Consider the following 16,893-nt stretch of genomic DNA (forward strand, 5'->3'; position numbering starts at 1 on the left):
AAAATACCAGGTGCTATGCAAGCATTTAGAGGCAAGAAAGATAAAGTAGAACGTGGTATTGATAATATAGTGAATATGGTACCAGATTCAAAATTTGAAAATAAGATTAGAGGTGCTGTTGATAATGGCAAATAGTAGATAGAGTCCAAAAAGTCTCTGATAAAGCACAACCTTATATAACAGCTGGTAGAAATATTTATAATAAATTATAAAAATTTAATTCAAATACCTAAAAATAAAGAAGATATTAAAAAAATAGTTAATTCTCTGCAATATAAAGATGCTGTTAATAAAATAATATTATCATTAACTAATTACATTTTTATTATTATAATATGTGTTAAATGACTGAGATAGAGATTGATTCTGGTATTAATGAGAATGAAACTACTAATAATGAAAAATAAGTGATCAATAATGAAATAGGAAAGAAACCTATTAAAAACTTAACTAATAAAAAAAATAACATTGTATTAAATAATGCTATAAAAGGTATTGATAATAAGTATTATGATGTAGTATTTTATAAGAATGGTAATTCAAGAATAGTTTTAAAGAAATCAGGTAAAGAAAGTAATAAGAATAATAATAAAGTTAATAAAGATAAAGAAAGTAAAACTATTACTAACTCAACTAATGATCAGTATATGATAGAACATTTATTCAGACTTGAAAATAGAGTATCTAAATTAAAAAGTAAACAAAAGAAATTAAAACGAAAATATAATAAAATGAGATATGATATTTATGATGAAGATGATGATAGTGTTATTATTAATGAAAATGAAACTACTAAAAATAATACTACTAAAGAAAATATCACTGAAAACGAAACCAATGAGTCGCAGACAAGCTGCTCCGCTGCGCCAAATCAATCTTATGAAAGATATATTAAACAACCAAGAGGCTGGAGATTATGTATTAGATCCTATAACTATTTATAAACAACTATATTTTATTTTTTATTAAATGTCTAAACGAATCAAAAGATCATTAAGAAAAGTCCGTAGAAAACGTAATCTTAATCAAATAACTAAAAGAAGTTTAAGAACTCTAAATAAATCTAACTCAGTTAGAAATGAAAAAATTGGATTAAGGGGAGTTGTTCCACCAAAACGTTAATTGGGATAAAGTTAATAGATTAAGAAATACTAATGAATTTAAACAACGAGAATTAAATGATATCAAAAAATAGACAAAAAAGTTATATTAATCAAAGAAATGAATATGATAAGCAGATTAAACAAGCTCAAGATGAATCTAAACTAATTTCTCACATGGAATTGAAATACATTGTCCTCCCCCTCACTCTTCAGATCAACTTCAAGCTCTCGACCTTTGCGTATTTTCCGCGACAAAATCTTATGCAACAAGGATTGGAAATATTGATACAGGGAAATTATAAAATATCTATTAATATACAATGTATGAATAATCATAATAATAAATCATTAAACACATTTTAAATTATTCGTACAAAAATGATAAACACATTAATAAGATATTAAATCAAAAAATTACTTTATTAAATGTATTTATAAATATATTCAATAAAGTTTTGGATTTGAAACTCTTTCAATTTATATCACTTAAATTTCAGTTAACTATTTATTCATTTGTTTTCCCTGATCAAGGACTCTTACTTCTGATTCTGGTATTCCCTGAACTTGCGCAATTTTCGCAACCAGCTGTGCGTTTGACATTCCCGGCTCAAGTTCGACGTCGATAATTCTTCCAGTTGTCGTTTTAACCTGAATAACTTTTCCTCTTGTTTGTTGCTGGTTATCACTACCGAATAAAATTGGCGAAATTTCAGTGAACATTTCGAGAACGGAATCAGCTGAAGACTCAGAAAGACACTTCTTCACTTCGTTTGTTACCATTTGTTTCACTTCGGTTCTTACGTTCTTCCATTTGGATATACTACAAAGATGTTCTATAGTAAAGTTGGACTTCAATGAGTTATAAATTTCATTACCGAATTCGATTTTAGTTTCATTTCCTAACAAAACTAAGAAATGTTTTAATGCTTCTGACTTATTATCTAATGCCTTAGCGAAATTCATAAAATGTTCATTACCTATAACATTAATTGTATCTTTGAAATATACAAAGTTATCAGTTAACACAAGTAATGGTTGAATTGTTTCATTAATCTTCTTACATAATGAAGAAAGCCTTTGTAAGTCATTTGATTTGTTTTCTTTAAACTTATGTACAACTTCTTCATTTAATGTGTCGCCAATGATTTTATATGGTTTTGTTGAACGACGACTCCATTCTAATGATACATTAGTAATTGGATTATTATTACCAAGAATTGTCATTAATTGTTCTTTAGCAATTGCATTAAATTCATTTTGAAGAGATTTAAATGAATAAACAAATGAATCAATCAAAGATGAATTATCTGAACTTGCACATAATGTAACACAAAACTTAAACAGTTGTTCACTAAGTTCAAGTAATGAATTACCATTTAATTTGTTAATTATGAATGGAATAATTGTTTCTTGAAGTGTTGAAGCTTCGATATTAATTGATGGTAATATTTCGATTGCATATTCCACCATGAAACTATCACTTGAATTTAATGCTTGACAAATGAATTTAGTGATGAAATATTCATATAATGATTTCCATTCATTTGAGCCATTTTTAATATTAGAAAATCCGTCAATGTTAATATCAACTTTCATATCTGATATAATTTGATTCATTCCAATTGCTCTATGTGCGATTTGTCTATTTATTAATATTCCCGAAATTACAGTTAACTCATTTGGATATTTAGAGTAACAAATCTCTAATGCATCACATAATTGTTTTGATGAATTTGTTGGTGTTGAACCAATGTTATATAAATTAATATGATATTGTGCAACTGATGAGAAAATTGATTGAGAAACAATTAAAGAATTCGAATTATTTGCTGCAAATGTAATGAAATCAATACAATATTGTGGCGCTTCAATTAATCCAATGATCTTATTATCAAGACATAATTTAACTAATGAAGATAAACCATTTTCATTGATTTTACAATTCGATGATTGTGCAATATCAAGTAAATTCTTTATAAACAAAATTCTGTCTTTAACAGAATATATAACTTGTGGTACAATTGTATAAATCAAATTAGAGAAAAGAGGACTTGATAATATCTTTGATATTAACTCAACGTCATTATTAAGTAATGCTCTTCGAATGAAAATATCAAATGTAGAAGCAGAAAAATATATATCATATTCTGTTAATGGACAAAGTAATGAAAATTGTTCAGAAATCTTCGGCCAAATAGAATTACGACGTTTATGACATAATTCTTGGAATATTTTTGTTGATTTTATGTAAATTGATTGACGTGATTTTGTTTGTATAATAAATATTTCGAGTAATTTAATAATGAATTCATCACTTAAAACAGGTGTTATTAATGTAACAAAATTAGTCAAATTTAAGTTTTTGAATATTTGATCAATTGGAATTGATTCTAATGCTTTAGCAATTTTAAGATATGGACTATATATTAATTGTTCATTTTGTGGTTTTAATACAGTTTCAATATATTTTGGTTTTGATATTTTTTGTGGTTTTATTAATTCATTTTCTGAATAAAAATCACGTAAATTATTTTCGGCATTATGTAAATCTAAAGTTTTCTGATTTTTATTTTGGATTAATTTTGCTTCATTTTCTATTTCAGTTTGTAAAAGTTTTCTTGATTTATCTCTAAGTTCAAATGCAATTGGTGTCTTAATATTTAAATTAAATGTAATTAATGGTGGATCAAACAAAACGGAATTATCATTTCCACGATTAAAATCATATAATTGAAGATTCTTAATTAACTCGAATAAATTTGATGATGAAAATAATTTATAATCATTTGAAATTGATTTAAAGAATCCATAATTTGTTTGAGAAAGTTCAATTTTAGGATTCAAATTTATTTCTTCAAATTTAACATCTAAATCATCAAACATTGGCTGTTTTAACTCAATATTAATAACATCATTTAATGATTTCTTTAAAAATGTTTGGAATTGTATTAGAAAAGCAATCGATGGCTTTTCATCATTTGCTGGTTTTTGTACTGTTTGTATTTCCTTATAAAAGAATTCTAAACATTTTACATATGATAAACCACCAATTTTAACTTTGGGTATTTTCATTATTTCTTCATAATTTAATAATATTTTTGGATCGATAACTTCTATTTGTTGATATTGAGAAGTTTCTCCAATTTTAATATGTGAAACTTTTGTTTTTGATAATGCATTAACTAATGTTTTAACATATGCTTTATAATCAGTTCTATTAAGAGGATAAACTCTAATAAAATATGGAGGAACATTCTTTTGTATTCCTGCAATTGTAGCAATTGATTGTGCATAAGGTAAAACTAATTCCAAAACATATGATGCAGTTTCATCTAAATGTGGTAATTCTTCACAATAACTTGTGCATATTAAAGTAAGAATTACTTTATGTATTGGTACAAATTTCATTCTTTGAAGAATTTTGTTATATAATAAAGTTGCATATTCTTTAGAACCATAAGCAAGTGAACCAACTTCCATCGATATCGGAGTACAAACAACTTCAGAGAGTAATGTCATTTGGAATGATTCTTTTTCAGAATGATAAACTTTTAACAAAAGTTCACACATACGAATATGTGAATCAATTGCTTTTTTCATATATTCTTTATCATTAGAAAATAGTGAATCAATTAATAATTCCATTGTAATTCTTAATAAGAATTCATATCCATCATCAAGTAAACTTGTTTTAGATTCCCAAAATTTACATGTTAATATTTTATATTCAGATAAATGTATTTTTTCTCCTTCAGAATTGGTAACAAAACAATGTTCATCAACTGTTACATCATTATCTTTTATAATTAATTGTGTTTTTCTTGGTGATGAAAGTTGAAGAATAGGTGCTGATAATGCTGTAACGCCTGCAACTTTAACCCAATCAGCAAAATCATCACTTAATGGATCTCTAACTGAAGCAGCAATTAATTTATCCCTTAAATCTTGATCAATGAAATTTAATACACTTCGATAACCATCACGTGTTCCTTCAAATGCTGATAAAGAACTAACAGAAAATGTTCGATATGTTGCCCATAAATTTGGTATTAAACGAAGAAGAAGATCACTATATTTACGTACATCAACTTGAACAATACTTTCACGTGCATCGAAAACAGCATTAATTGTATTAGTTATGATTGAAATTGCTTCATCAAATGAAAGTAATGAAAATGTTTGTTTTGGATTAGGTTTTAATGTATCAATAACTTTTTGGAATAAAGTTGCTTGTTCTAAATCAATGAAATAATGTATTACGTTTTCATTTAATTTCTTAAGTAAATATGGCCAAAATGGTTCATAACGACCTCCAAGTTGACGCATTTTATGTACTTCAAATGCTAAATTATTATCAGTCATCATTTGGATGGAAAGATCTTTGAGTGCATGTTGTTTAGAATCGCCATTTAACTCAAGTTCACATGCAGGTAAGAAATAATTATTAACCAATTCTTCTTTCTTTAGATATTTATTTAATGTATAAAAAACGCCTTTTGGATTCGAAGTTATTATTGATAAAACATTATCAGGATGTTGTTCATGAAATGGTACTTTAATTAGCATTTGGCGAATTTCATTGATTTTCTTTTGATTTAAATCTTTAATAATGTTTAACTTAGTTGGATGAGAATCTCTTTTCAAACTTTTTTCAAGAACTGATAAAAAAACAGGTAAAACATCATCGCGTTTTTTGAAAGTAGAAAATGGAAATGAATTAATATTATATTCAGTTGCAAATGGTGGAATTTTAACAACTGGAAGTTTCACAGTAGTTTTATCGAAATCAAGTAATGATTCAAATATTGGCTTCAAAACAGAAACAGGTAACAATGGAACAACATTCGAAAATTGACTTAAAACCCAGGAATGTTCTTGAACATTATTGAAACATTCATGAATTGCCGAAATTTCTTCCTCTGATGGATGCTTTCTAAGTTTTACTAATATATCTGATTGTATTTGAGTAATATCAAGAACAGTAATTAATACAGATTTTGGTATTTTTGATAATTGTTCGCATGTAAAAGAGAATAATTCACTAGGAATAGAACCATTTAATTCCAAAATAGCTTGAATAAGTTCTTCCCATTTTCCCGCTTGAATAAGAGAATCAACGAGATAATGGCGTGGTGAATTTGGTTGAGTTGTTTTTTGTTGGCTTGTTGTGCTACTAGCTGTAGAATTTTTATTTTTATCTTCATCACGAACAACATAAAAATCACGTCTGGAGGCGGAGAGACACATTGTTTAAAATTTAAATTTTAACGGTTAATGATGTCACCTCAACTAATGAAAACAATACAAAACCGTTCGAAGTTTATTAACCCTTTCAATATTTGTGATGAACGTTCATCCGAAAAAATTGATAAACGAATATTACAAACTTGTCAAAAAATCTTTTTGACATGTTGCATGAAAACATTTAGAAAATTCTATTCAGAAGAAATGCTTTATTATATAAAATCAAAACATAATTAAAAATTTTTAAATTTTAAAAATCAATTTCCAAATCGAATCATTTATATTATTCAAAACAAAACATTTATTAAACATTAACATCTACATTATCCTTATTCATCATAATTGGGAAGTACCACATATTTTCCTCTTCTCCTTCTATTTCTTCCACTGATTCGAGCATTACTTCATTTTCCTCTTCCTGGAAGAAACGCATAAACTTCGCGTCCGTCAGCACCTCGTTTTTCCTCAAGTTCATCAAGTAATACTTCAAATTCGCCAATACTTGTGTGTACACTTCGTAAAGTGGCGAAGGTATTAAATTTGGTCTATTTGCATTGTCGCTACATAAGTCGTCATAAGCTATTTCAGGTGGCGGTGTATAAATTATATCCACGTCAATTTGATCAATTAAAAATCCGGATTTAGAAGAAATCACATTTTCATTTTCGATTTCGACTTTATAATCTTCAAAGAATTGGAACGCGTAATTTAAATAATCATCATTTGAACCATTTGATAAATCGACGAACATAATCAAACAACTATTTGAAGTATCATCGATTACAATTGAACCATTTTTACCATTATAATATGAACTTGATATGATAATACCATTTTTGAACTCTTTCACGTCGATGTTCACATGGAAATTATCATTTAGTTCATAACAAACATATACTAAAGCAAATCGCTCATAATGATGTATAGTCTTTTCTTTCAAGAAGCTTCCATCCAATAAGAAATTCGGGATACTTGAAGCTAACATTTCCAAGAATATTTGTTCATGAATTTGGACTGAATCTTCATACTTTAATTGTTCTTGAATTGATTTGAATTGTATTAATATGAATAATATGTTTTGATATTCGATTTTATTGACGTCGATTTCAAAGTTTATTATTTCTAAGTCACTTGTTTGTCCATATATTAATTGTGTAAAACGTGGCTCTGCTTTATCTTTTAAGACTAAATCTAAATATTCATAAAATCGAATGTTCTTTTTTATGTTTGGTATTAATATATTTAATTGTTGTCCAATTAATTGTTCTTCACGATAATTAAATAAAATTCCAATGTTTTTAGTGAAGTTAATAATAGATAATTTTGTACTTACTATTAAAAATGTACAATTTAATTCATTACACATTTTAATTAATGGTGATTCGATATATTGTGTCTTCTCTTCTACTATATATGATAATAATGATTGATCACTTGCTATGAACACAGGATCTGTCAAAGAGTATATTGAATTTAATGTATAAATATTAATTTTATAATTCATTCCAATCTTTGTTAAATAGATTATAATTATTATAACAAAAAATATTATAATTAAAATCTCAATTACAAATAAATCATAAATACTTGGAACTATAATATTCATCATATCTAAATATAAGTTTAAAATGTTGTCAATTTCATATATAAAATGTGTGCAATAAAAATGGAATAAATATTTACAATATAATGAATATTGATCAATTGTATATTGTTCATAATAACTCGTATAATAAAATGTTATAGTTGAAAATTGATGAACTATTTGTAAACGACTAAATAAATCATGAATCGTCGAAACAGTTTCATTATATTCTACAGTTTTTAAAAGATTTGGTACTTTCACTCCATCAGGTATAAAAGTTATTAAATTAATAATAGTTTCGCATAATATCTTAAATTGATTAATGAATTTTTGTGAATCGCCAAAAGTTTTATCATTCCTAAAGAATTCAGTCATTAATTTAGTACATTGACATATTATTGATTCGATTTTTACAATTAAATTATTCGAATATACAACATGATTATAAAAGTTACATATACTATTATGCATAATTATTGCTTGAATAAGAAATATTATACCAATTAACATAATAAATATAGAATCCGCTAAATGAATAAATCTCAATTTAAACTTAGTAATTGTTTCAGAAAATTCAATGTTTTTAGTTAAGTTCGGATGTGTTTTAGGTCGAAAATATTTATTAATTTTCGAATATATAATATGTTTAATAACAAAATGTAATAAATAATCAAATATACAATAAAGTACAAAAAAGACAATTAATAAATAATGTATAGGTTTCGATCTATCGAAATAATTTATTAAAGTCGTTTCTTCTTCTTGTAAAATTATGAAATTATTTAAATTCTCTAATATCGAATCACTTGTATTAATAAATGAACTTAATTCATTTTGATATATTCTTGAAATTGTTGAATTACAATAACCTTCTTCGAAATCAGAATAATATTTACCAATACGTATTAAATGATATGTAATAATTGAAATAGTTTTCGAATAAATTGTGTTATTAAATATTTCGAAAAGAGGTATAATATCTAAAGTTAAAAAGTCATGAAAATTCAAGTTTAAATTAGAATCAATTTCTTGATAATTTATATCTTGAATTATCGAATAAAATTGCTTAGTAATATCATCCAAAGTATTAATGAAAGTGGAAAAATTCGGATGTATTTGTATTTTCGGTTCATATGTAATATTTAAAAAATCAGATAATGAAAAATTATGTGTGAAAACAGGATCAGTACAATTTGTCGATATCGTTAAAAACAAATAAAATTTACTAAAATATGAAACAATTAACATTGATTGATTAAAAGTTTTCGGATAAAATTGAAAATCAGAATATTTCGAATATATTGAAAAAAATGAATAATTACAAACAAACATAAAAACTATAAATATCAAAAATATTAATATAATTAAAAACCATATAACAGGACTTAAATGATTTTTGTTATTTAATAAATCTTTAATTCGAATATTTAATGATCGTGAAGTACTTGACGCATCTGAAGAAGGTGATAAAGATGAATTATCTGAACCTGATTGTAATCTTGAAATTTGATTTGATTGTAATAAGCTCATTTTTGGTTTCTCTAATAATAAAGAAGGAGGTAATTTATTAAAGAATTCATTCTCTAATTGTATGAACTCTTCAGAGTTTGGTGAAGTTTTAGATAATTCATGATATTTAAATAGTAATGTTTGAAGTATTTTATTAAGACTTTTATGGAAATAAATCGCAGATGATAAATATCCATTAATTGTTGACGTCCAAAATTCGTCAGTTAAATTCTTAAATTTGATGATTAAATTCGAAAGTTTTTTAATTTCGTTTTCATCAAATATATCATTTTCATTATCAGCTTTACGATAATGAATATATAACTCGAAATATATATATTCATTTAATATTGTCGAATTAACTTTCTTTTTAACATGTTTTAATAAATCAGAATTACTTCCACTTAATATTAAATATGATAAACATAAATAATATAAATCAGGATCATAATCCGAAAAATCAATTTGATTAATTTTCTCTTCGATTTCTTTTGGATATATTCCATTCGATATTGAAAAATGTATAATTTTCGATAGTTGATTCGGACTACGTGAAAATACAGAAAAGAATATAATGAACGCAATAACAAACAAGAAAAATGATGAAAGATAAAAATATACTAATTGATAATTACTAATACGTAATTGTAATGTAGCTAAAATAGGATTAATTATGATGGATAAATAAACACTACAATCTAAACATGAGAAAAATGTATTCGTGTGTGGGTTTGTGACAGTAATATATATAAGAATTATTCCAACAAAAAGAGATATAATACAAAAAAAGAACTCAGTGATCTTTACTTGTGAATTCATGCCTAAACATAATGATGTCATTAATAAATAAAAAAAATGCATTTTAATCGGTTTGGATGATGGTATTAAAGGTGATGGTAAATAATTGTTTTGATGAAATGGCGAATTAAATACTAATGGTAACACTAAAAAGATGTATATAATGTTTGTGGTAATGTCAAGAAATAAAATGATTAAATGAAAAATTAAATATCCTCTGTCTTCCTCAGAACTATTATAACGGACAATAAAAAAGCCAATGGAAATGACTGTTGGGTATATAAATAGAAATGGATTAATAAATAAAACACCTCGTATCTTAAAAAATATTTCTGGTATCTTTAAACCTCGAATAAAAAAGAGATAAAGAGCTGACAATGAAATTATTGAGACTATCGTAATAAATAATTCAATTAAAAAGACGGGTTCTGGTCGATTCATCGAAAATTCATTGGCTTTCATATCGCAACCAAGTATTAAATGATAAAGTTCGCTTAAAAAATTTTCAGAGTCTTCAAAAACAAATGGTGAGTACGATAATAATAATAATTGTGCACGATTGAAAATTACTGTAATAATAGATATCCAATGGAGTGGATTCTTTAATTTGTTTAAATATGAAATGAAGTAGAAATATTTTGGAAATCGTTTTACTTGATAAAAGTCATCCAATGGATCCATTGCTTCCTTTGATTCTGGATTTTATAATATCACCGTTTACAAAAAGTGGCAAATAATTCCAGAACGGAAAAGTGAATCAACAGAAATTAATGTGAAGTTTATTTTTACAGAAAACTTGTTTTTTACATATTGTAAACAATTCAAATGAGAAAGTAAAATTATTTGCTGGTCAACCTTGTTTTTAAACCAAATGAGAGAAAAAAATACAGCAACTAAATAAAGCATTATATAACAAATTAGTTAAAATTATACACAACCAAACCAATTCCATTATCCGAAACGCAAACTTTTAATATATGAAAAACACAAAATCTAATTACACATTGAGTTTATTTCCGCAGATTTCCCTAATAACGAAATTTTTCTTCAGTTAAAATTTAATTATTTAAATCCATTTATCTTTTTCGCTAAGTACATTTTCCTTGATTTCTTGATCAATGACATTTATTTTCACTAATTCATCAAATTCATCTCCGATTTTTTCTGCTTTGACGAGTTCTTTTTTATTATGTTTCACCAGATATATAACAATTCCGATGATTATAAAAACAATTGCAACAGAGCAACAAATAATTCCAATTAAAACTCCATTCGATAAAAATGTTTGTGATGTTTTATTAGAATCAATAATTGTGAAATAAACTTTTGATATAACAAAATAAGTCGAATATCGAAAAACTGTATATTCATATATCACTAAATCCGTAAAAAATAATGTATAAAAAGAACCACTCAAAGATAATGAATATGACTTTGTTAAAAGTGAATTATGTATACTGATTGTTTGAGTAATAAGTAAAGATTTTGTTAATATAAGAGTTTGAGATAAAATTCCATCAAATGGAATAGAACCTGAAAATGTATTTGAATTAGTGAATGTATTAGAATTAGTAAATATATTCGACTTTGTATGTGAATTTGAATTAGTGAATGTATTAGAATTAGTAAATATATTTGACTTTGTATGTGAATTTGAATTAGTGAATGTATTAGAATTAGTAAATATATTTGACTTTGTATGTGAATTTGAATTAGTGAATGTATTAGAATTAGTAAATATATTTGACTTTGTATGTGAATTTGAATTAGTGAATGTATTAGAATTAGTAAATATATTTGACTTTGTATGTGAATTTGATTTTGTGTGTGTATTTGATTGTGAAAATGACATATTCGGAAATGGTGAACATCCTTCAATGGAATTTCCGCGCGAAATTGGAAATGAAGCAAATGTATCATTTAAATATGTTTCCAATGTCATAACGGTGGTAACTTTAGTATCAGTGAAAACACTTGTCCCAAATGATGGTTCTATTGTACCATAATAATAAAAACATACCAAATTTGTACAAGATCGAAATGTTGAATTACCAATACTTTTAACATTTCCTTCAATAATAACAGTTTCAAGTTTACTATTTACAAAAACTGAATTTTCAATTATCATAACAGATGATGGAATTGTGATCTTTAACAATGATGAACATGAATAAAATGAATAATTATTAAGAATATTTACACTTGATGGAATTGTATATGTAATATCTTGTTTCCCTGATGGATAACAAATAATTTCTGTGATTTTTTTGTTATAAAGAATACCATCATCATCATAGTTTGAATAAAATGCATTTTCTGTTGAAACTTTAATAATTTGAAGATTGGTACATAACATAAATGGATTAATCATCAATGAAACTGATTTAGATATAGTAACATTCTTTAAAATAGTACAATTTTGAAATGCATATTGGCCAATCGTTAGAACATTTTCTCCAATTATAACAGTTTCAAGATTAGGACTTGATAAAAATGAATTCAATTCAATAAATAAAATAGAATTTGGAATTTTAATATAATGAATTAAACAAAAAGAAAATGAATAAGATTTAATCGTTTTAACGCTATTTGGAATATCAAATGTTTCATTCGTTGCTTTTGGTGAATACCAATAAATTTCTGTAAGATTTATATCATATAAAACTTGACACTGATTTGAATTACAATAATATAAATTCCTTTTGGAAACATTAATAATTTCTAAACTTATACATAAACTAAATGCACTTGTTCCAATATTTGTAACTGATGATGGAATCGTAATATTAACTAAAGATAAACATCTTTCAAATGCTGATTTTCCAATCGTTTTAACATTTTCACCAAAAATAAATGATTCTAATGAATTACAATTGTAAAATGCATAAAGTCCAATGCTTTCTAAACTATTTATGAAATTAAAAACGATTGACTTTAACAGCATACAATTAAAAAATGCTTCCTTATAAATTGATTCAACTTTACTTGTAATATTGACCGAAATTAATGAAGAATAATATGAAAATGATGATTGTAAAATTTTAATAATTTCACCTTCAATAATAACATGTTCTGCTAAATCTTTATAATCAGATTTAAATTCATCATAATTTGTAATTGTGAGCGTTTTTGTCGTTTTATTAAATGTTTCAAATGTTTGTTTGAAAAATAAAACGAATATAAACAAATAGATTCCATATTTACATTTATTAGAATTATTGACAATATTGAAGAGAAAATATTTTTTCAAAATAATCAAATTTTGAATCAAAACCATTAATAATGAGATATAAATAAAATATTCATTTGCTATAATAATATTTTTGAAATTAATTTCATTTTTCATTGAGATAAATGATGTATAAAAACCAATTACAAGAAATGCACGAATTAAAGTAATCATTGGTGGTAATAGGTTTGATGATTTTATCAAAGTAAAATTATCGAAGTTTGATTATAATGAATCGAGTACTTTATTTTTTTACAACACTATAGGTTTTTCTAAACTCCAAATTTTTGAATGAGTTTTTAAGTATGGTTTGTCCTTATGTGGTTTGTTGTTGAGTTTTCTGAAGTTAATTTCCTAAACAACAATTCTTTTTTTGATCAATTTACATAAAATTATTTTTTGATCATTCTGTCTATAAAACTTTATTTAAAGAAAGTTTTTTTTCCCATTTATTCATAAACAAATAAAAAAATTCATATCATATATAGAATTTGAGATGACAAATGTAATGAATTTTTGCATGTTTTTATTTCACACTTAGTAAATATAAAGTAATTTAAAGTTGAAAACATTTCGCATTGTGAAAAATATATAATACATTATTAAACAGTTTATATTAAAAATATGTCGATTGCTTATTGGTTCTTCTTTCAATGCCAACATCGAATGGATCATTTGACCTTTCTCTAGCACAAGAACCATTTCTTAATGTCACAATTACGACAGCGATAATTATACCTATGAACAACGCGCATGCCAAAACGATACATACGATTGCAGCTGTGCTTAATCCGCCACCATTATCCTCATTACTTGTTGATTCATTTAATGATTCTTCGAAAGTTGATTCATTCAAAGTAATGATTTCTGATGTAGTAACCTCATATGAAGTTGTAGCTTCTTCACCACTTCCTCCACCTGAAATTGGAAGAGGTGGATAATTGCTCGCAAAGTCAAAGTTGATGCTTCCATCTGAAGTTTTAAGAGGTGGTAAGAAGTCTATATCCCCATTTATAGTTGTTGCTTCTTGTAAATAAATTGTTCCAATAGTTCCGCTTTGAAAACTATTTTCATAAAACGTCTGCGCTAAAGTTGAAGTTGAACTTTGCGCAGAAATATATTTTGTATTTGTGTTCTTTGCTGAAAGAAGAAGTGCATAGATGTACAAAAGTGGATTAGTGATTAATAAATCATTATAATTCAAAGAAATAAAACTTAAAGGTATACTTGTGGATGATGAAGTTGTTATGTTCGTATAATTAAGAATCATACGGTTATAATTTTCGGCATAAAAAAAAGATCCATCATATGCTGAGCAATCACTAAAAACAGTAAACGTGAAATTAAGAATGCTTGCATCAGAAACAATGTTTTGCTTGGCATATAAGCCGCCACCAGTTGATTGTGTGGGATATGGAGTTTGACATCCGCATCCAGTAAAAGTTGTATTAAATAAAATCAGTTGACTAGACTCCGAATAAACAGCACCACCATATGATGTGTTTCCTATGCAAACGCATCCTTCAAAAATGGTATTTGATAAATTAACAATTCCTTGTGTATTGGCATAGAGCCCACCACCCATTGAAAAAATAGGATATTTATTTCCCAGTGATATTCCATACCCAGTAGTGCAAGAAATAAAATGACAAGAAATTATTGTAACTTCTGAAGCTGAATTATTGACAAAAACTGCACCTCCATGATAGTGAGAAAAGCAGTTTGTAAATGTACACTCATTGGCAATTAGTTGTCCATTTGTGATTAGTGCGCCACCACTTTGATTGAGTTCTACACCAGTAGAACAACTTTGAAAAAGACACTGATAAAAACTACTACAAACCCCAGTGGTTATATGAGTTCTTTGCCCTAAGTATGTTTTTCCACTAATTTGATCACAATTTGTATGAATTATAAATGGTGTGGACAAAAAATTTGTAAACTCTGATGACACTACACTAAGAGTAGATATACTATTAGAAAAAAAAGTACTTCCTATAAAATTTCTTAATCTGAGATTTTTTAAATTAAATTTTGTATGAATTTGAAACTGTCCAAAAGAAAACATTGGCGATGTTGAAACACTGCTTGTAAGTACAAGTGAAATAATTGTTGTAACATTCATATGAATTCGATTTTTATATAATGAACGTTTAGAATTTTGGATAAATAGCACCAAAAAAAAAAAATTCTTAAAGAAGTAACAAGCAAAACATACCTTAAATGATTTTTATTATAAAACAAAGTTTGTAACAAAAAATATTAAATTTAGACTGAGTAATTTATTGTCTTTCAAGTAATCTGATAGGCCGTTCTGGATATCTGCATCCATTGTTATTAACATAAATATGTTCCCAATCAAGTCTAACTTGATCACCAACCTTAAGATCTTTTATGATGTTGATGATGTCAGCCTGCTGTCTATCTTCCTCGGCGTTTGGATTTATGTTTGCATAGAATTCAGTAGCTTCTTCATCTCCATATTGTCCTTTCTTTTCGTAATTAAGGTATTTAAGAATTGTAAATTTCGCAAGATCTTTTGCATGACCGCATCTATCTGGGCATAGTGCAGTTCTAAACATGCAAGGTCTGTGAATTATACCTTCAAAGCGTGCAATTGTGCTGTTGGTTGCAAGAACGTCGTATGGTATTGTTTGCATTTTTTCCAAAATCTAAGTGAACTGAGAACGATAGCGATATTTGTGTTCAAAGCGTAAAGTTGGTCAGATATTTGACTATACTACAAAAAGCTTTTTGAAAGAATAACCATGTTAAGCATACAAAAATGACGGCTATTTTATCGGCTAGAATTGAATGCGTGTTAAACATGAACGTAAGGAATTTTTTGAATTAACTCAAAGAAAAAAATCTGCAGCAGTCTCCACTTTTTGAACGTAATCCTATTGAAATCGATGAAAAGTGCTGTTAAAAGCTTAATTTTAATCCACAATCATTACAAGAATATTTTTTATATGATGAAATAAAACAACATTAAACATAGCATGCGTTTTTTATTCACACCTTGTTTAATAGTTCCTATTTTTTTTTTCATTTGTGTGGTTATAAACTCCAAATTGACAAAGTGGTCTTATAAGTTAGGTGGTTATTATTTTAATTTATAATTTTAAAAATAGATGAATCTTTTAACACCATGTCTTTGTCGATATTGCTAAAATGCTGTTGTAACATCTTTTTTTGAAGTTAAATGTTGTAATGAATACTTTTCGTTTTTATGTAAATAGAACAAATTATTCCAAAAGAATTTTCAATTTATAAATTCATAAATAGTTGGTTTTGTTACCATCTCTATCTTAAGAACCTGTTTTTTGAACAATTTTCCTGGAAGAGACAAAAATTTTTTTTGCATTAGATGTATCTTTTAAAAATTAGGAATCATCAAAATTATGTAATTAAAATTTACGAAA

At 26.0% G+C, this 16,893-nt stretch overlaps 4 protein-coding genes across 4 annotated transcripts; all 4 read right to left on the reverse strand.

The window, feature by feature from the left end:
• Nucleotides 1–1,604: 1,604 nt before the first annotated feature.
• Nucleotides 1,605–6,350, reverse strand: GO595_009897 (uncharacterized protein; the record flags this gene model as incomplete). The annotated part of the gene is made up of 2 exons (XM_067923634.1): nt 1,605–3,199; nt 4,151–6,350. The coding sequence occupies 2 exons, from the start codon at nt 6,348–6,350 to the stop codon at nt 1,605–1,607; spliced, it is 3,795 nt and encodes a 1,264-aa protein (XP_067769846.1).
• Nucleotides 6,351–6,651: 301 nt separating this feature from the next.
• Nucleotides 6,652–7,332, reverse strand: GO595_009898 (uncharacterized protein; the record flags this gene model as incomplete). The annotated part of the gene is made up of 1 exon (XM_067923635.1): nt 6,652–7,332. The coding sequence occupies one exon, from the start codon at nt 7,330–7,332 to the stop codon at nt 6,652–6,654; it is 681 nt and encodes a 226-aa protein (XP_067769847.1).
• A 6,752-nt stretch (nt 7,333–14,084) lies between these two features.
• GO595_009899 (uncharacterized protein) lies at nt 14,085–15,053 on the reverse strand (the record flags this gene model as incomplete). Its single annotated transcript, XM_067923636.1, has 1 exon — nt 14,085–15,053. The coding sequence occupies one exon, from the start codon at nt 15,051–15,053 to the stop codon at nt 14,085–14,087; it is 969 nt and encodes a 322-aa protein (XP_067769848.1).
• Nucleotides 15,054–15,750: 697 nt separating this feature from the next.
• GO595_009900 (flp) lies at nt 15,751–16,128 on the reverse strand (the record flags this gene model as incomplete). Its single annotated transcript, XM_067923637.1, has 1 exon — nt 15,751–16,128. The coding sequence occupies one exon, from the start codon at nt 16,126–16,128 to the stop codon at nt 15,751–15,753; it is 378 nt and encodes a 125-aa protein (XP_067769849.1).
• Between the last annotated feature and the right edge of the window lie 765 nt (nt 16,129–16,893).

Source organism: Histomonas meleagridis (assembly GCF_020186115.1).
Source record: "Histomonas meleagridis strain 2922-C6/04-10x chromosome Unknown scaffold_143, whole genome shotgun sequence".
Lineage (NCBI taxonomy): Eukaryota > Parabasalia > Tritrichomonadida > Dientamoebidae > Histomonas > Histomonas meleagridis.